Source organism: Molothrus aeneus, chromosome 12 (assembly GCF_037042795.1).
Source record: "Molothrus aeneus isolate 106 chromosome 12, BPBGC_Maene_1.0, whole genome shotgun sequence".
Lineage (NCBI taxonomy): Eukaryota > Metazoa > Chordata > Aves > Passeriformes > Icteridae > Molothrus > Molothrus aeneus.
The window spans coordinates 12299072-12318988 of record NC_089657.1 but is presented as its reverse complement, the minus strand read 5'-3'; the positions used below and the strand labels follow the sequence as shown (position 1 = coordinate 12318988).

The following is a 19917-nucleotide window of genomic DNA, read 5'->3' as shown; positions in this document are numbered from 1 at the left end:
ATCCAGTCTTTAAAACTAAATGGCATTCCCATTGTAAGAAAACAGTCTTGTTTGGTTTTTTGTTACTTCTTCCCTCCTTTGTGCTGGCAGTGAGCCCTGGCGCCATGTGGTACCTGATCAAGAAACATGTCTGCTGAAAATACAGGCTCTATTTCTGCCCTCACGCCCCCAGATGGACTTTACTGGGTTCTTTCCATGGCCTACTTTGTTCCTTACTGTGTGCAGGGGAAGTGTAGGTCTGGAAAAGGAGGCTCAGCTGGGGTCATGTGTTCATCTGTTGCCTCACTTAAATTGACCTACAGCAATTTCAAAAGTGCAACGCAAGCATATGTGTGTAATGCTGTATTGGGCTTTTTGTATTTGGATTTTATTATTATAATTGTAATTACCTTTCTTTCAAGCCCTTTGAACCTTAAGGTTTCAGCTAATTGTGTGGCAGAAGTATGAACCTGAATTTCTTGATCAGTGTAGGTTTGAAACAGGCTAACTTAATTCTTTTCAGGATACCCACTGTTTCCTTCTGTGTCAGCTACTGATTTTGATTTCTGCTGGTACTTTAAAATGAGAATAGAAACAAGTTGCTAGCTAACAAATGAGGTGATGGCATTTTTGTTTGGTTTGGTTTTCTTGCTGTTTTCTTCCCAGTATGCATGCTCAAGAGATTTTGTATTATGGCAATAGCTCTGTATCTGTGTTAATTAAAATGCAGCCTCTCTCTCTTTTCTTTTGAAATTATGTAATTTGTCAGGAACCCTCTCTTTATCTTTCTGGAGACTGGTCTGTATGGGGATTATCAGACTATAATCAGTTTTGTCAAGACTTTTTAAAGTTCCCTAATGGGTCTGCTGCTTTCTGTAAGCATTGAACTTCTGGCCATGTTCTGTAGAATCCTACCTACCCAGTACCACACAGACTGCCATCACCCCTTTACTGCTTTTCTGAACAAGGCCTTCAGAGAGCTTATCCTTAAAGAGAAGTGTATTAGAGAAGAATGAAGAATAATATTAAACTGGGAGGCTGATGGTAAAGTTTTTTAAAACAAGCGAATAAATGAAACGTCCATCAAAGCAACCCCCCCAAAGCCCAACAAACCAAACCATAGTACAACAGGAGAATTTCCTAAAGTGCATTAAGTGAACAAAACATAAACATGGCACCTGCTCTGTTACTCGTGAATTTTGTCTTTAGCCAGATGGGGTTGTAATTCTCACATCTGAAGTATCAGAGGAAGGTTAATGAATGTGTTAAAGAAAGCATTGTTAAGTAATGGTGGTGGTGGTATTTTGTCTTCAGGAGCTTTTGGAGCTGTAGATTTTTGAGTGATTCATTATAGTGAAGGTCTTACCACATTGTTTTACTCTTCTCAAAAATGATGTTGCAAAGATTCAACTCCAGGGTGACTAGCTGAAATTGTTGGGAGTTATTGAAAATGTTTCCATGTGAAGTGATTGTAAACGTTTATGAATACTAGCAGTACACATGGAAGAGATCAAAAGTATACACTGCATCTAATGAACTTGGAACTATTAATTTGATGAGATGCTGCCCTTGCTAAGAGGAGCTGAATTTCTTCAAGTGTATTTAGACTAAAACAATTTTTATTATAAGATTTAGTTGGAAGAGAAATTGAACTTGACTTGCTTTTATCAGCACATTGCAGTTAGTTCATGGAAACATTTGCACAAAGTTCGTAGTAAGCAAATTCTTGCCATGAATTTTTGCCAGTAGTAGTTATTTGCTGTGGTTTTGTGTTAGTTTTACAAAGCACGATGCAGTACACAAATGCTGGTGACCTGGCATTTGTGTAATGAGCGATCAGATTATGGAGCCTTCCTCGTCCTTTTCTCTGGCTTTGAACTTGGAAGCTGTGCTCATGTTACTCATGAATGTGTTGAGCTCTCTAATGAGGAAGAGGATACAAGTTTGCTTTCTTCCCTCTCCCCCAAGCAGAGAATGAAGATTGTATCATCACAGGGTGTTTACCTATGAATATGGTTGGAATGCATATAAACATGGGTTTTTCACTAGTTGGTTTCAGTAGTCTTAGATGTTACTGTTAATCTAATCTAGTCATGAAACAGACAGGAAAGTAGTTTTTAAATAGGTGATTCCCTTTAAAAGCACTTTGCACTCTGGTATTTACATAATGCCTTACTTGCACAAGACATGTCAGCAATCTGCTGCATGTAATTATAAGGTAATGACAGGACAGAACAAGTGTACTTGCCCATGTAAATTCTGAATTCTGTCAGTATTGCTAGAATACATTTATTTTATTGTTCAGGCTATGCTTTAGTAAGTAATTTCCTTGCAAATGTGATCTGGATTTGGTTCATTAAAATAGTGGCATGTTCAGTATGTGATTTTTCAGGTTATCAAGTATGAGAACCAATTCCTCAGTTTCCTGCTGCTGAGCCAAACTCAATAACAGGTCCTGGAGAAGTGTTTGCATCCCTCCTGCTTCCTTATTTGTCCACTTGCTGTGTTACTGACAAGCACAGGGGCCTCGCCATTTCCCTCTCCTTAATACAGCAGTAACCTGTGCTTTTTCTCTGGGTTAGCGTGGTTTATATTCTTGTAGCACTTTCTTAATTTCCCACTTGTGCCAGAGCATTCCAAGCTAATTGGTGATACTTCCCTGCACAGCAAGCAGCAGCAGCAGCATTGCAAAGCAAGGTCAAATAATACCAACATGATTTAGTTCAAATGCAAAAATGCACATTTTTCTTGTCAGGTTTGCGCTCTCTCATACATCTGTTCTGTCATGAGATGTTTGAGGGAGGTCATGTAAGTGGGGAGTGCACAGACCCTCGAGGGGTGTGGGGGGCTCCTCAGGGCTGGGTACCACATTAACAAGTGAAAATAGAAACAAAAAGCATCTTTGGGGAATTGGCTCTCTAGGAAGCAAAAACTGAGACAAACAGAAATGGTTTCTGCGTTCCCGTTGCACTGTAGTGCGGCAGAACCTGTCGGCGTTTCGGACGGGTCTCAGGGGTTTGGAGCTGTGAAATGTGGGTCAGCTGCGTGTTTTGGAGGGGACCAGGAAGTTCGTGACTGAAGTGTGGAACAGCAAATGGAGCGGCAGCAGGGTTTTAATCCGTGGAGAGGGCAGTAGATGAGGGGCGACAGTTCGATGCTGTGGAAGAGCCGTGGCTGTGGGGCGGCAGTTCGATGCTGTGGAGGGAGCCGTGGCTGTGGGGCGGCAGTTCGATGCTGTGGAGGGAGCCGTGGCTGTGGGGCGGCAGTTCGATGCTGTGGAAGAGCCGTGGCTGTGGGGCGGCAGTTCGATGCTGTGGAAGAGCCGTGGCTGTGGGGCGGCCGCTGTTCCCGCTCCGGAGGCCGCGCGGGGCGGGGCGGACCCGGCGGCCGCGGTGGCCGGCGCGGGGGCTCCCCCTGGCGGCGGCGCTGCGCAATGCCGGCCGTGCCGGGGCCGGGCGGGAGCGGCGGCCCCGCGGAGCGCCCGGAGGTGAGTGGGATGGAGAGGGGGGTGAGCCGTGGGGACAAGGGGTGCCTCAGCTCCGTTGGGTCACCAGGCGTTGCTTTACTGCCTTTTCTTGGTATTTCCTCACAAGAAATACTGCAGACCTGAATTTAAACCATTGCTGCTCTTCCGTGCAGTCAGTACTGTATTCATGTTTTCTGTGTTGCTTTCTCCTTATTTTTCAAATTGCAATGAACTGATAGCTTAAGGTCAGACTGCAGCGTTTGGATATTGTTTCATTTCTTACTATTTTAATTTTATAAGTTTGTCAAAATGCTTGGTACCTTTTCCCAGTTACTGTCTATTTGAGACCTTTTGCTAGATGTCTGTTATATCTTAATTGGACACAAATAAAGCTCCTGAAGATTTTAGGAGATTTTTGTCAGTCTAGCTGTTGACAGAAAAACTTCAGAATTATATAATCTTACAGCAGACCTACCTGATATGTGACCCGAAGGTAAAGCTGTCTGTTGCCATTTAATGTCAGGTATCCTAATGTTTTCTTATTAAAATCACTGATTTCCTCTAAAAGAAAGAATTCTGTGTTATAAAAACTATGTATTACAGGATACAGCTAATATTGCTAATGTATTTTTTAAATGTTTTTGCAAACTGGATTTATTCAATTTGTAAATAAAGACCCCAAACCCTGCAGATTAATCTGTTCTGCCCTGGCGTGTAAATTTAATACTTTACCAGGTCATCTTGAAAAAAACAAGATGCTCTAGCCAGGAGAATATGTCTCCAAAGCATTAGCTAAATAAAGGTTAAAACCAACTTGTCTTGGTTGGATCATTTCTCCTCTATATTTAGATTCTATTGAGGTAGCTTCCTTAAAGACCTGTCTCATTTCCCTGGAGTATTACCATGTCCTAAAACGCCTATTGCCCTTTTTTTTCCAAAGCCAGATTAACTTTTGCTGATATTAATAACAGAGGAAGGAGAGCAGCTATTTGTTTTGTATGTTAGTGGGTGCTGGAGGTATTGTGGTCCATGATAGGTGACCACAAACTCATTTGTATCTCACTTTTGGTAGTGTTTTGGGAACAAGGTGCAGCTATCTTTCCATGTATAATAATAATTTTTGCTTCCCAATTAATAGAACCATACAGGGGAAAAAAAGTCAACCAAGAAACACACATAATTTGACGGCTTGCAAAGGCACTGAAAATCATATCAGTAACGTTTTTCAAAACATTAGGTAGAAGGTTTGAATTTGATGTAAAATTCAAATATTGCATTTCCTCCTCTTATTCCTTAGGATCTTTCTCAAGTTAAACAAATCTTGAATTTAGTCCTCAAGGAGCAAGTTTACCTCTTCTGAAAGGAAAAGCCCCTTGGCTAGGGCTATGCAGTAGATGTGCACTGCAAGCACCCCGAAATAGAAATGTGTTGTTTTGAATGATGCTGCTTACAGTGTTCAAAAGGATGTACTTCTCAGTGGTTCCTACACACTTCTCTGCATTTCCTTTTCCATCCTTTTTTGTAAATAATAATTGCTTGGCAAGTTCCCCATTTTGAAGTGTTGGTGACACAAATTGGACATATTACCTTCTAAGTCCCTGGATATGCTTGTCAGAATCTTGTCCAAAAGGCAGCTCATTATTTTGTTTATACCTCTGGGTTCCTGTTACCTGGTGCAGGTAAGATGCATTCTGCTTCACTCATTTATGATCAAAACATTCACTTTTTTAACTTAGTAAAGACAAGTTTCCAGTATTGCAGCATGTGGAAGAGTTGGAACTGGAACTGCTCCACAGCCAGGACTGAGTACACAGCATGACCTCCTCAAGTTTGTAATGATGAAGTTTCCTGTGTCCAGAGGAGGTTTGAGAAGGCAGACCCAGGCACTGGTGCCTGAAGGTGTTCATGCCTCCTCCTCTTTGCCTGTCTCAGCGTTTCCTTAGACAGTTTACTTGGTCACTGTAACATGAAGCACTGAACTTCAAATGAAGTAGTAATGGATCACGATGACTTAGTGTTTGTTTCTTTTCAGTTACCCATGGATGTATAGTCTCCACAATCAAACTGTTCCTTCCAGATGGAATGGAAGCTCGATTGCGATCAGAGTAAGGATATGGATTCACATGTACCAAAGTTCAGCTACTGTATGATGAGGACTTGATGGATATTATGTTTAAAATCATCATGGGAGCAGTTGGTTTGCCTGTAATCCTGCAAAGCAAGTAACTGAGTGCATGGTTCTTATTGCAGGCATTATGAGGAAAAAAACCTCATTTGCTTGTTGTTTTTAGTAATTAAGATGACTCTGAAGAATAAAGAAGTTCTCTAGAAGAAGAAAAAATTTCTTAGGTAGTTGGGCTTTTCTGACTGTGGTTTACTCTGCTGAAATGGGTATTAGAAACAGAAGAATATGGAGAAAAATAAAGCAAATAAGCAAATTCTCCTGCCCTCTTTGTGATTATTCTTTTGGCTCTTTTAGATGCACATAAACTTGACTAAAGTGAAGCTGATGCAAATTCAGATGAATATTGACAGTATTTTCTGTCTATATGCCCATTTTTGAGAAATCTTCCAAGAGTAGTAGAAACCAAAAACTTGAACATTTTGTGTGCACTGAGTGCTAATCACAAATGGCATAATTTTAGTCATTTTTCATTATCAACAGTTTTTTAGGGTTTATTGCTTATTTAAATATCCTTTTATCATTAGTATCCAGAAACACTTGTGTGAAGCTTTAGGGTATCTTTGCTTGCTTGTGGGAAGATAAGTAAAAGTAAATTATTATAGAAGATTTGCCATATAATTTCATGTTTAAATAAGAAATAGTAAAAATGTATGTTGTTAAATTTTTAGTGATGAAAATGTCCAAGTACAACATTTATGTATTTTGTGTCCACTTTTTTTTATTTTTTAGTGTTATCCATGCACCATTACCAAGTCCTGTTGACAAGGTAATTCAGTAATTTGCTGGTTTATGCCTTATTCAAGCACATGGTATTTTCAGGCTTGTTATCAAGATGAAGAAATAGTCAAATGTGTTCAGTAACATTTTGATATGTTTTCCACTGACTTTTTTAACCTAGTTTAATATTTTGAGTGACATTTAAGGTAGAGAAGTAATGCAGTATTACAGTGTATATTTGAAGGTAAGTTGATTTTTTTACATAGTGGCACCTGAAACATGGCTTTGGAACAAAACCATTGCTGTTAAGTTGACAGGTTTACAGACTAACAGGTGTTGCATAATTTAATACTTGGTGTTCTGTAGGACCCAAGAGTAGCTCATGATTTGGTGTTTGGATGAGGTCTGTTTTCTTTATACCATGTATTTTATGGAGGAGAAGCTGTGCTGCACAGTCTGGAAAGCACTGTCCTGTTCCCAAGGAAGACTGAGACCAAACCTCTCTGCCTCTCTTGGAGAGCCAGAGTTGCTCACTGTAGATTCATGGAGTCAGTATTGTAAAGTGTAGTTCTTAAACTCAGCTTTGGTAATGTGGGGGACTTGCAGAAAAGCTGCTAATAGAGATTGCCTTGAGAAAAGTGATCAGGAATTGATTATTTCTCTAGTCTCTAAAAAGAAGGATTTACTTAAATAGCTTCTAATCAGAGTTTTATGGACCAAGAACAAAGTTTCAAGAAACTGTGGAAACTTACTTGTGAAACCAGCAGCATGAGGAGTTCATAGACTGTGTTTAAGTTGAGATTTCCAAACAATATGTGTGGCTTGAATCCAGGGCAAGGGGAGAAATCCTGAGGTGGGTCTGCAGGTATAACTGTGGGAAAACAGTTAAAAATTATTTCAATGTAGGAAGCCTACAAGAATTAGTAAATAAATTGGCTGAAATAAACCCACAGAACAACCCCCCACTTCTCTCCAAGTGAAGAACAGTTTGTTGTTATTCAAAGATAATACAGGTATTCCTTAATTCTGAAATAGATGCTTATAAAGGGAGACAATGATGCTAACTTGTAGGTCAGCAGGAAGTGTGCAGCTGTAATATGTGTGGTGACATCAAGCTGAAAGCCCACAATTTGTGTTTGTCATTGAGTTGAATAGCTTCACCTTTGTGCCCCTTGTTTCTTTGTCAGTTCAGTCTCAACTGTACCAAAAGCTTGAAACCCATTAGTGTCTTGGTGGTTCAAGAACTTGTGCAGAAAAACAGTGGGGCCTAAGTCCCAAGTTGGGAAGTTCTATGATAAAAAAACCCCATAAATAATATCAGAACAAGAAATTAAGCAAAATGCTATTATTAGGTAATATGAAGTTTACCTTTGTGACTAGATTTAAGTGCATTTCACATTACTTCTGTTTAATGACAAATCCAAAACCATTCTGATTCCTACTTGTCTTCTTTTTCAGGTTGCTGCTAACACTCCCAGTATGTATTCTCAGGAATTGTTTCAGCTTTCACAGTATCTACAAGTAAGTTTTCTTTAAGGGCACTTAGTTTGGCTGAATATTTTTGTTCAAAACACAAATCTTATCCTGTGGCTTGTATCTGTTGGAAACTACAAAGGAAGGGACAGTGCTGGCAGTTCTTCTTCCTCACCGGCATCACCAGCCTTTCTGTGCCTGCTTCTGTGTCAGTTTAATAGGTGTGCTTTTCCCAAGATGTCATGGCACAAAAGAGTTAGAATGCAAAATGGTAGCATGTTAAACTGTGTGCTGATAGATAAAAGTAAACTCTTTAGAAAGGATAATAAAATCAGCTTTCTGGGAAAAAATGAAAACTTTTTTGCTGATAAATTCTTTCCAAGTTTAACTGTGTATAAGTTCTGCTTCTTTATTTTGCCTGGTTTTATTTGATAATGGCAATTTTTATTTGTTCACATCAAGGCTTTTGAGATAGTATCTATCTTTATATGTATTTGCTGACATAGCAGGAAGGAGCTCATGCAGATGCTCTTTCTTTGGAAGCCAAATACATATTCACTCACCAATCTGTTCTCTCTCCATATCCTGGAGTTAACGAAGATGCTCTTCTGTCTTCCTGTCATAAAACAAAAATCAAACAGAAATAGTAGTTCTTGCTTGGCATTTCTCTTTTGTGACCTCATTTGAGGATGAACAGCTCATTGCATGGAAGCTGCCAAGCTGTCCTTTGGTGTCTGCAGCTTTGTTACTTAAATTATTGAGGAGATGAAGTATCTTTAAGTCTTGGGAAGAATAACAGTGTGTCCTCAGCATGTGCAACATAGCCTGAAGAATGAATGGTTTAGGAACCTGAGGTTATAAGATAGCATTTTCTAATTAAACTATGCAAATCAATTTGTGGATGGATATAATGGAATGGGTTTACGGTTTTGAACAAGTTGACAGTGTTTGCTATTCACATTTCCTTTTTTTGTTGTATTTTGGGATCTCTTCTGTTGCTTGATTTCCTGAGTTGTTCTAGCTGAACTGAGTGGTGCCCTGCTCTCTTCACAGGAAGCCTTACATCGGGAACAAATGTTGGAACAGAAGCTGGCAACCCTTCAGCGACTACTTGCTGTCACACAAGAGGCTTCAGATACTAGTTGGCAGGTATCTGCAGGATCCTTTCCTTATGGACTCAACTGTGCACTGCCATATAAATTTTAGCTGTTAATGCAGGGAAAAAGCAGCAGAAATAATAAAAGCTTTGTGGTGGTTCTCTAAAACTGCAAAAGACAATGTTTAATAAATTTGGTGGTTGTGTACCTTTGAAATAGCTATTAGGAGTAAGTATTCCAACAAAATTCAGATCTTTAAAGCAGAACTCTACTGGCACTACATTAAGCATGGGATAATTCTATGATACTTCTTTTCTTCTAGGCTTTAATAGATGAAGACAGGCTGCTATCAAGACTAGAGGTTATGGGAAATCAATTACAAGCTTGTTCAAAGGTAAGTAGTTCACTTGAAGTCAAATATTAGGAGTGCTGAAAGGCAGCTCTTTTCAAGTGTTTTGGAAGTAGCTAGTTGTAGAAAGCATTTGGAAGATAAGCTTTCCAAAAGGGAGCCTATGCAACTTTGATAATCTGAGTAGCACAAAAACTGCTCTGTATTTTAAGGCACCTCAATAAGTGGCTGTTGTTTTCATTACCCATGTCCTGTCTGATATTCAGAATTACAAGTGTGTGCTGCCCTGATTATTGGATTTTATTTTATTTCTATTTCCTCTCAACTATCTACATTATAAAAACTTTTTCTGCAGGTCCTGTTTAAAGTCCTTCCTCTGGGACCTGGTTTGTCCAGTTCTATATCTCCTAGGCTTGGCATTGTCTTAGCAGTGCCTAAAAGTGCCATAATTCCCCTGGGATCAAAACTGACCACTGAATGTGTGCTGCTATACACACACTTCAAAAAATCACTTAGACCCAGTCATGTCAAGAATCTTTGATCACTGATTTGTACATAACATTTTCTCATCTATCAGAAATTGCTAAACATTTTTTAATAGAACAGACTTGATCACAATCTATTTTATTTAATGAGCAAACCAGTAATTATTCTATTCTTGAACTATTTTGTGTGTGCAGAATCAAACAGAAGACAGTATACGAAAAGAGCTTATAGCATTACAGGAAGACAAACACAACTATGAGACAACAGCCAAAGAGTCCCTGAGGCGGGTCCTTCAGGAGAAAATTGAAGTGGTCAGAAAACTGTCTGAAGTGGAGGTACATGCCTGAAGGAAGCTTCATGCCTGTTCTTCTGGAAATGCTGAAATAGTTGTAACTATTGCTGTTTAGATCCCTGCTTTGTTGCTGTGTTATGTCAGTATCTGTTGCACTCTGCACTTGCAGGATATTAAGTAGTAGTGTTGATTTCTCCTGTTTTAGACAGGACTAAGATTGTTAAACCACTAATGAGAAACTATTCTTTCAGCTCTTCCCTTTTCTCCCTGCTTTCAAAATTCATTATGCTGTCTTACAGAAGTTACTGTGTGTGGGACATACACAGGGAAAATGACATAGATGCATTTAAAAAATGCTGTAAGACCTTGTTTAAACTGCAGCCTTTATAGAAATATACACTTGATCATTGTACAAAGTGTACAAAGCTTAAAGGAGCTTTTACAATGAGCTTTTACAGTCTAAGTGCTAGACAGTCTTTTGAAGTGAGATTTTCTGCCTTATAACATCTCACATTATCCTCTTTTCCTTTATTTTCTTTTCCTTTATCATTATTTGCTATGTTCCCTTGGTCAAGAAGTCTCATAAGACTAGTTGGCATCCTATGCATGTATACTGCTTGGAAAAAAGAGATCACCTGCAGTGTTTGGATGTTTGTCTGTCTTTTGTTATTATTTATTGCACAATCATTCTGTCTTGCAGCGGAGTTTAAGTAACACAGAAGATGAATGTACACACCTGAAAGAAATGAATGAGCGGACTCAGGAAGAATTAAGGGAATTAGCTAATAAGTACAATGGAGCTGTAAATGAAATTAAAGATCTTTCTGACAAGCTAAAGGTAATGACAGAATTTCATCTGACTTAGGATAGAATAAATGTGATAAATGAAACAAATAAATACAGTTTAACTTCTAATGCAGCTAACAAAAAAGTTAAGAAACTTGTTAAACAACAGTTAGCAATAGTGTCAATATCTAAGTCTATGAATGAAGTAAATTAATATTTAAGGTCCTTTATGCTGGAGAACAGAATAATCACTTTTATCATAAAGCCTCCAGAGTCTCCAATCTAGTCAAATAGGAGTTGTGGAGGAGGAAGGTAATGGTGTTATCTCTGGAGACCTGAGGCAGTTGTTGCATTTATATTGGATAAATACTGGAATTGGAACCCAGGTTTCTAGTTCAGTACCTCAGAGAAGTTTTTCTTTCCAAATTAATAGATGAAATTGCTACTCCTAAGGCAGCTGGTTTCCCAGTAATGGGTTGATCACTGATGATGAGTGTACCCCGAAGGATCAAATGTGAAATTTATTACCTTGTTTTGAGGGAGGAGACAGTTTAAAACTTATGTTCTTGAGATTCAGCAAGGAAAAAGATGTGACTTGCAATCAAGGTGGTCTGTGCAGTGTACATTCAGTTCAGGAGGGTTCTTGGGTTTTGATTGAATTGAGTTGCTGGAGACTTTGGGCATTTCTTCGTTCTAAGGCCCTTTACTCTTGCTGTTAAATTTATGTTCCTCAGTCAAAAAGTTGCTTCAGATATTTTGAGGTTTTCTCAGTCTACTTGTAGTGAAATTTGTATAAAGGTAGTAGATTTGATTTTTTTTTCATTTTTTAAATCTGATTTAGCTAAGAAAGTCACTTATGTACATTTAGTCACATAAAAAACAAGAAGATCTATTTTTCCACATGGTAATTTTGATTTTTTGGCGGATTTAAAAAATCTTTTGGAGCAGGTAGCAGAAGGAAGACAAGAAGAAATCCAACAAAAAGGACTGGCTGAGAAAAAAGAATTGCAGCATAAAATAGATGAAATGGAAGAAAGAGAGCAAGAGCTTCAAGCAAAAATAGAAGCTTTGCAGGCTGATAATGACTTCACCAATGAGCGGCTGACTGCTTTACAAGGTTAGTCAATAGCGGGGAAAGATCTTTGGTTATTTGTTTTTCTTTTAATCTGTGAAATACCTTTTTCTTGGACTTCTGTTTACAGTACGGTTAGAACACCTGCAAGAGAAAACTCTTAAAGAACACAACAGCTTAGGTAGGTGTGATCAATTTCTTGTTTCAAGCTGGTTTCCGCGTTTGCTATTCCTTTGTTACCTTTGTTAGGATAATCTCGTAGTCTCGGTGTCTGGCAGAAGAATTCCAATTCCCAGTTTCCCCAGTAAGGAGCTCTCCTGGGCTGCTGGGGCCGTGTCGGGCAGGGCCGGCAGAGGGCGCTGCTGCTGCGGGTGTTTGCTCCGGCCCGGGGCTTGTTTTATAACACATTTTATAACACATTTTATAACACATTTTATATCCATCTGTACGCACGTATATGTGTGTAATAGGCAGTCATTCTTTGGCCTTAATAACCTCTTAGACGTTTGAACAAACAGCAGCATCATCTCTAGCAGGAAACAAATCAAACTGCCTGCTTTGTCTGATTAGGTACTTGTGAGGAGGTGGTATGAAAAGCCAGGTACATTTCAAAATGCTGTGTTTATAAAGAAACAAAGCCCAAAATTTTTCTTGATTCCAAAAATAATGCCCTTTCTTAATCCTAGGCATACAAGTTGACGACTTCATACCTAAAATTAATGGGAGCACAGAGAAAGGTAGTGTATCTGAGGGCTACCTTTTGTCTTATGGTTGATGTTTGAAAATGAACAAATTCAAAATGTTCTCTAAACTTTTACTTGGAATTTTTTCTCTTTGCGAATGAATTTGGCGACTCCTGACCAGCTTTTTGGGGTTTTTTTTGTGTCTACTTCCACTCACAGTGCTTTTAGAAAGTTCTGCAGAATACAACAAAATCACTTGGAGGCTGTCTCTTTTTGTTGGTTTGGTGTTTTTGTTTGTGATGGGCTGTCACTGGAATCAGTAGGAGTCTACTGATTGAATGTTGTCCGGGTTGTGACACAAGAAAGTGGAGAACTCATTGATTGTTTTTCCTGTTAATTTTCCCTTGCAACACATACACATGCAGTGTTTTTCTGGTAAAGTTGGGTATGATAAGTAAAGTCAGCAAAACCTATTTTTTATAACTTTAATATGAAAAATGTGAGTATATAAAATTTATAATCAGTGAAAACTAACTTTTAAAAACTCCAGAAGTATCTTTATGTTAAACAGGAATTAATACAGATTGAACTAAGTGATAGGGTTTTTTAAAGGCCATTTTAGCTCATGTGTCTTAACATACACAAAGTTTTTTGAGTGAAATTGTCCAATATCACATATAGCAAAAAATATTCCAGTTATGATTCCAGATTGTTTAATTGGCTGACATAAATTTGTCCTCTTATGTCAATTTAAATTTTTTCCTTGATGTAGCTTGCTTTTACAGTCTGAGGGATGATGGTAGATTGGTTTGAGGGTTCAGGAACCTATATAGAGAGGTCAGGGTTTTAACCAATATTCACAGTGTTTAAGGGTTCCTGTATTTATATTTTTGAAACAGAATTTTTTAGCTCCATATGCATATTTGTAAATTATGAAGTTCTTAACTAGAAAGACCAATAGCAAAATCAAAAGTTAATCATGACATGACCTCCTTATTGGGAGCAGAAGGACAGATCTGTTAAACAGCTACAGGAACTGCACCAAAGCCCCCCCTAAAGCTCAGAGTGCTGGTTCCTCCTGAGTGCCTCAGCAGTTTGTGCACTTAGCTGTGGTGCATCCTGAGGTTAGCAAGCAGGACATGCAATGTTTGTTCCCACTTCTCTACACTGCCATGAGATTTTATTTTTATATAGATTCATCCATCTTTCTGATGCCAAGTTTTAGGTTGGTAATAGCTTTATATTTGATAGAATGCTTAAGAAATAGATCTGCTTTTCTCTTTTTTAAACTAGAGCTAATTTGACACATTTTCTAAAAGCTTTTGAGCTCTCACTTCAAGTATATATTATTTTATAGAGGAATGATTTATGACATGATACTAGATTTGATATTTTTTAAATAAACACTTTTTGTTTATTTTAAAATTGTTGGTAGGAATGTCATGTGAGATTTTTAAATACTGATACCTTTTACAAGTCCAAATTTTAAAATTGCCCATTTAAAAATCATTGTGTGATTGTAACAAATGTCATTATATCACTGAAACTCACTTTTTTGGTCAAAGGTGAAGAAGCAATCCCTTTTGGACTTCTTTTGGGTTGTACAAGAGTCAGTGTCATCTGAATTGATGCATAAGATAGATTCCTCCATCCTATGAGTAACAGTGGAACTTGTACTTAAACCTGGAAGTTTTAGGAAGCTTTTTGCCAGGTTATTTTTCTTTGAGTACAGGCAACATATAACTGCTCATTCGAGTTCTCTTTCTGTGTGTTTATACAATCTATCACCTTTTCTGTCATGCACATACCATGCTCTTTCATTATTCTGTATTTTAGTGCAGCTTTTCATTATTCTGTCAGTTGTACATTTCCCTGCATCTCTGCCATACCCGATCCATCCCCATTTCTCTGGCATTTTACAGCTTGCTGCCCTGTGTTCTCTTCATGACAGTCTGTGCCTTTTTGCATCTTCCAGTCCCTTATGCAGCCCTTGGATGACAGATGGGCAGTTATTTGCTCTGTCAGATTTTGGATTTTATTCTCTTAAAAGCAGCAGGAAGCAGTTACTGCTGGGTTTTGGGGGTTTTGTTTTGATTTTTTTTTGTTTTGGGGGGGGTGTTTGGGGTTTTGTTTGAGGTTGTTTTGGTTTGAGGTTTTTTAGGGTTTTTTTGGGGGGATTTTGTTTGCTTTTGGTGGGGGTTTTGTTTGTTTGTTTGTTTGTTTGGGGTTTTTTGCCATGTAGTTCTACATTATTTTAGAAGAGCTAAGAATTTGGAGTTTATAATGCAGGTTGAGCAACTTTGGGAATGAAAGAGGAAAACTGTAAAACCCATGTAAAATCAGTATGCTTTTAAAAATTCTTTTGTCTCTCTTTCTCTCAAAATGTGTGCACAGGCACACTACCTGGCCATGACTGGAATAATGGTTTACATTGCTTTTTTCTGTGGCTGTAGCAGTCAGGAGCTGTATTCAGAGTAGAGAAACTAAGAACTAGAGGAACTAAAGCCTCTCCAGAGGCTTTTAATAGAAAAAGTGTATTAGAGGATGATGGTTAGGCATTCATTTTCTCTCACTGGACATGCAGAAAAGAGGAACTTGTTTGTACAGCAAGCCCCTGATAAAAGTTGTGTAGAACTAAATTGTTTCAAAAAGTGGTATTTTTCTCAGTGTGTTGCACCACACCTGGCTTTCATCTTTAAATTTTGTGAGATGAATATTACATGAAGAAAGATAAATTTGTATACAGTCACTTAGAGGACCAAGTAAAAAGGAAAAGGGAAAAAAAATGTACTTTAAATGTGGAAAATAAATTTTACAGCCATGGTGCTGTTTTTTTAATAGCTCTGTCCTTGTGGGTCAAAAAAAGTTTATTTTTTAGAGTAATTTTGAGATACAGTAAAGCTTAGCAGTTGAACTTGTGATATCAGAGCTAATGATTGAACAGTTTGGTTAGAATGTAGCACATCCTAAAGGTTTGTACTGGTGCCAGCCTTTTCCCACTGCTGAACCCTTGGTCAAATAATTTTTGAGGTTCTTCAGAAAGGAAGTGTTGGCACCTTGAAGAGATGCAGGATTCTGATGGAGTTGGGGGCTGAGCAAGGACCTGGGAACAGAGCCCAGTTTTAGGAACTCTGCTGCAAAACTGTCTTTTCAAAGTGAAACTGTTTAAAAAGTATAGGCATATATTCAACAACACTTCTAAAATAGAGGGTATTGGATATGAAGAATCAATACGAAGATTAATGAAAAACTTTTAAAATACCCTTCTAAAGCTAATAAAAATACTGAAGAATATAGGTTAAAAGCAAGTTTCTTTTGAAAATGCAGCTGAAATACTTCTTTCTTCTGACCAGTTTTAAAGAGTAATCTATTTCCTAGTATCACTCAGACATCATTTCAATTTCATGTTTTGTCTGCTTGCATATTAACTCAGATTTGATTCAAAAGTCCATCGTGAATACACTGACAAATATTGTTAATATGCCTTTCAAATTTTTTGTTGCATCAATTTGGAAATGATAAGAAGATGTAAACTGAAGTGTTTCTTTCTCTACTAGAGCACTTTCTTTCAAAGAGTGGAGGGGACTGCACTTTTATTCATCAGTTCATAGAATGTCAGAGTGAGTACAAGAGTGTTCACATTTGCTTTAAAAACAACAGAAAACACAGGAAAGGTGGATGAAACCAGAATTTGTCACTACTATTTAATATTTCTGTAGTAGCAGAAATTTTCTAAGCATAGAACTGTGGCATTGTGGTATTAAGCAGGTGTACTAGGATATCTTTGCTCTTGCCAAGTGATGCTCACATTGTCTCTTCTCAGTTCATCCACCATTGTGCCCTGACCAACAGAAGGGTGGTGATATTGCCACATGGTGTTTAAAACTGAGGGTAATTTTTCTCCTGTTACAAATTAAGTTGAAACCTGTCAGTTTAAGCAAACATCACAGGCGGCAAAGGACAGAGAATGAGGTGCCTTTTCCCTTACCTGTAATTTATCTGATAATTAAAGGCCTTACACATTCTCCAGATTAGTTCTAACAAAAGAACAGAAGGGAAAACAAGTCCATAGTTTGTAAGTGGAAATCTAAGAGACTGTTCTAAGAAAAACAGAAAATTGCATGCCAGTCTTTAGAAAGATGTGTTATTCTGGAATGTGAAACGTGCTTTTGAAAGCAAATGCTTTTGAAAATTAGTAATGAAGCAGCACTGTCTGCACATCTATAATTAAAGAAAAACTGAAGATATTTATACTTTTTGCCTACTGAAAGAAAAATATCATTAGAATGAAGAGAAAAAAAGTGCTACTAAACTTCAAGAAAATCTGGGATTTTTTTACTTTAGAGTTTATAGAAATTATGTACCTAAAATTGAGCAGAGAAGCATTTACAAGCAGAAATAAGACAGGATCATTTTTGACATTATGGCCATTAGACTCTTTCCTCTCCAGTTTTCATGAGGCAGGGTAGCAGACTTGTTTGATTTTACTGCTTGTGATCCAGATTGCAGTGCCATAAACCAAATTACATGATGTAAAAATGAAGTTAAATGCTTGAGTAAACATTTTTCTTGTCTAGAACATGAAGAGCACCCTGTGCAATGTTCAAATACAAATTGGTTGCCTGTTTTCATTGTTTGGATGTTAGCTTAACCTATTTTGGCAAAATTAGGTTAGTATCACTTCTGCAAACTAAATGTGACCAGTCCTGTCACTATTGGGAAGGAAAAGTGATCAACAGTATCTAGAAAAATATTCTAAAATGTTAAAGGAGTACTGGTAAGAGTAAAATTAACATCAGTGGATTTATGCTTACCCTTTCTCAAGACTTTGAAAGCTACAGTGAAAACACTGCAAGGCCTTGACTGCCTCATTTTTAAAGGAATGAATAGAGTTCAAAAAGTTCAGTAATTTGCATTTTTTATGACAGTCTAAGTTTTTACTCTCACATCAAGAAAAATTTCAAATCATTGACTTATTTCTTCTTGGACTGAAAGTTTGCCTTTTCCAAATTCAGATATGTTTAGTGAGGCCTCACAATATCATGAGCTTAAAAAGTGCAAACTGTAGGATCTGTTCTTTGCCTTTTGTATGTAAGTGTTGCCCTTCAGTCCTACTCCTGTTCTTTGCTCTGTGTAGCATCAAGTGTTGGGGACTCCTGGGGAGAAAAATCACAGTTCAGAGATTGTCAGGAAATCAAGTTTTAAGGCATACAGGAAATAGTGTAGAGCAACATCATACAGACTGGCAATACAGAGCAAGAGTATGTAGCTCATCATGTGGTAGTAAGTTGGGGTTTTGCCCAGAGGCTTAAGTACTGAGAGGGAAGCAGGTTTATTACTTAAACAATAATGATATAATAAAAACCCCAAAAACCAGATGGTTTGTAAAATCCAGCTTCTGTAGATTTTTAAAGGTATTATGTAATTATTTTTATTTTTTAAGCACAATGCGCTCACAACACCATCCAGTAACGTGTCCTGACCTCTGACATCTGTGGAGTGTTATGAAGTCTGGCTCTGAATGATCTGGGAAGTCTCTTACTTTCTGATCATTACATCCAGTTCACTTCTTGCTCATCCCATAGCTTTTTTTTTTAGTAACTGCTGGTCAAAATCAGTGAAGAGCAGAAGTCATGGTGCTTCTTTTTGATCAGTCCATGATATGCATTATTAGCAAAAATGTGATGATGTATAGACCAAAGTGAGATCTGTTGCCCTGCTAATTTCCTGTCTTTCACTCCAGTCTAGCCCTTCTTTATTTGTGTCCTTTTTTCCCCCCTTACTTTGTGATTTTTGCATTTGGTTATAATGCAAGTCAACTTCCTTCTTTTCACCAAGCTGATTTTTGCAGGTTTATTAATAGTAGTTTTTGCATGGATTGAATGAATTGAATTATTTTTAACTTTTCCTTTGACCTGCAGGTGTCTAAGTTAAAGCTGTTTAGTATTACTTTTTTCAGATGGTTGGAAATTTGTGCATTGAGGGACAGGTTTTTTATTGGTTTTCAAACCTGGCCTACTTCAAAGACAATTTTGATGCCAAAATATAAATGTAGAGGGGCCATGTTAGTTAAGGGATAATTGTAATGTTAACAGATCTTAGTTATTATATTGCACATAGCGATAGGCAACCTAAATCTAAAATTGAGTTCTTAAACTGAAAATACAGGAAATGCCTAAAAACCTAAAGGAAAGCTGGCTTTAGGCTGCAGAAGAAAATATGAATTATCTGAAGGACTAACTGAGAGCTTAACTTCACAGCTTTAACTTCAGTAAAAACATTAGTTTATGTACCTCTCTGCTTTCTGCTAAGTAGGGACTGGGTAGCATGAAAGCTAAAGTTCTTTTGTGCCAGAAATTAAAGCTAAGATCCTTACCCTAATTTATATTCTGGTAGCCAAGATTGCATGTCTTGATTCAGGGAAAACACTAATTGATTTAAAAACAAATAAGGTTTATGAAGTTTTTTGAAATAGTAAAATTTAAAAATGCAGAGATTTGAAAGAGCTGTTTTCAAGTAGACGTCTCTTTATCTTTTTTCCCCCTCATTGTCTAGATTCTGCCATTTTTAGTGACTAGGATGGTAACAGTGAAAAAAAAGGTTCTATAGAGTTTGGTGATACCAACATCCAATTTTCTGTATTATCTAAATTACCAGCAAGCTGAATTAATGTATTTTTTGTTGGCTTATGCCATGTATTAATGGTAGCATTCTTGAAACACAGGGAATGTTCAGTTGTTCTGAAAGTGAGGACAGGTGTCAGTCCAAGTGCAGAACCCTGGCTGTGCCAGCTTTGGGGCAGGCTGGCAGAGCCTCGTGTGCTGCTGCTCAAGGTCTTGGCTGCAGAAGCAGTGCCAAGGATGTACCTTTTGTACAAATGGTCAAATCAGTAGTGGACTCTAGAAAACAATAAGCCACCATGGAAATGGGGAAAAAAAAGCCAAAAAGCCCCCATGCCTGCAGTTTCTTTTAGTCATGGAAACAGAGTGTAAAGAACTGATGCAGAAGTTTCAGTTTGGAAAACATCTGTGTCAAGAAGGGTGATTTCTGTTTTGTATTGCGGTTATTCAGGGTTTAACAGTTAGTGAATTGTGAAAGCTAAAAGATGCATCAATCCATAATGCTAAATTTTCCTCTGTAAGCTGATTACAGAAGCCTATTTTAAGCTAGCAGTCTAGCATGGTTGAGCTATTACCCCTTCAGCTCAGTTGAAAGCTGCTTGTTTTTGCATTTGGCTGTTTTATTCAGATCTACGGGGAGAATTTCCCAGGTTTTTTCTTGCTGCCTTCCCTTCCACCCCTCTTCCAGCCACAGCTCAGTACTGGAATAATC

The 19917-nt window shown here is 37.8% G+C and overlaps 1 protein-coding gene across 24 annotated transcripts in view; it reads left to right on the top strand.

Moving 5' to 3' along the window:
• The window catches only part of SLMAP (sarcolemma associated protein), a 73037-nt gene that overhangs the window by 31719 nt on the left and 21401 nt on the right, over positions 1-19917 (top strand). For 4 of the 24 annotated variants that reach the window (XM_066557804.1, XM_066557791.1, XM_066557805.1 and 1 more), the window contains exons 3-13: positions 5478-5550; positions 6360-6396; positions 7806-7868; positions 8874-8969; positions 9240-9311; positions 9947-10087; positions 10745-10882; positions 11779-11947; positions 12033-12083; positions 12589-12639; positions 16143-16205. In XM_066557804.1, the coding sequence (XP_066413901.1) occupies positions 5478-5550; positions 6360-6396; positions 7806-7868; positions 8874-8969; positions 9240-9311; positions 9947-10087; positions 10745-10882; positions 11779-11947; positions 12033-12083; positions 12589-12639; positions 16143-16205 (954 nt within the window). The remainder of the gene's footprint in view (positions 1-5477; positions 5551-6359; positions 6397-7805; positions 7869-8873; positions 8970-9239; positions 9312-9946; positions 10088-10744; positions 10883-11778; positions 11948-12032; positions 12084-12588; positions 12640-16142; positions 16206-19917) is intronic. The other 20 variants (XM_066557803.1, XM_066557798.1, XM_066557813.1 and 17 more) reach the window with 6 other exon arrangements.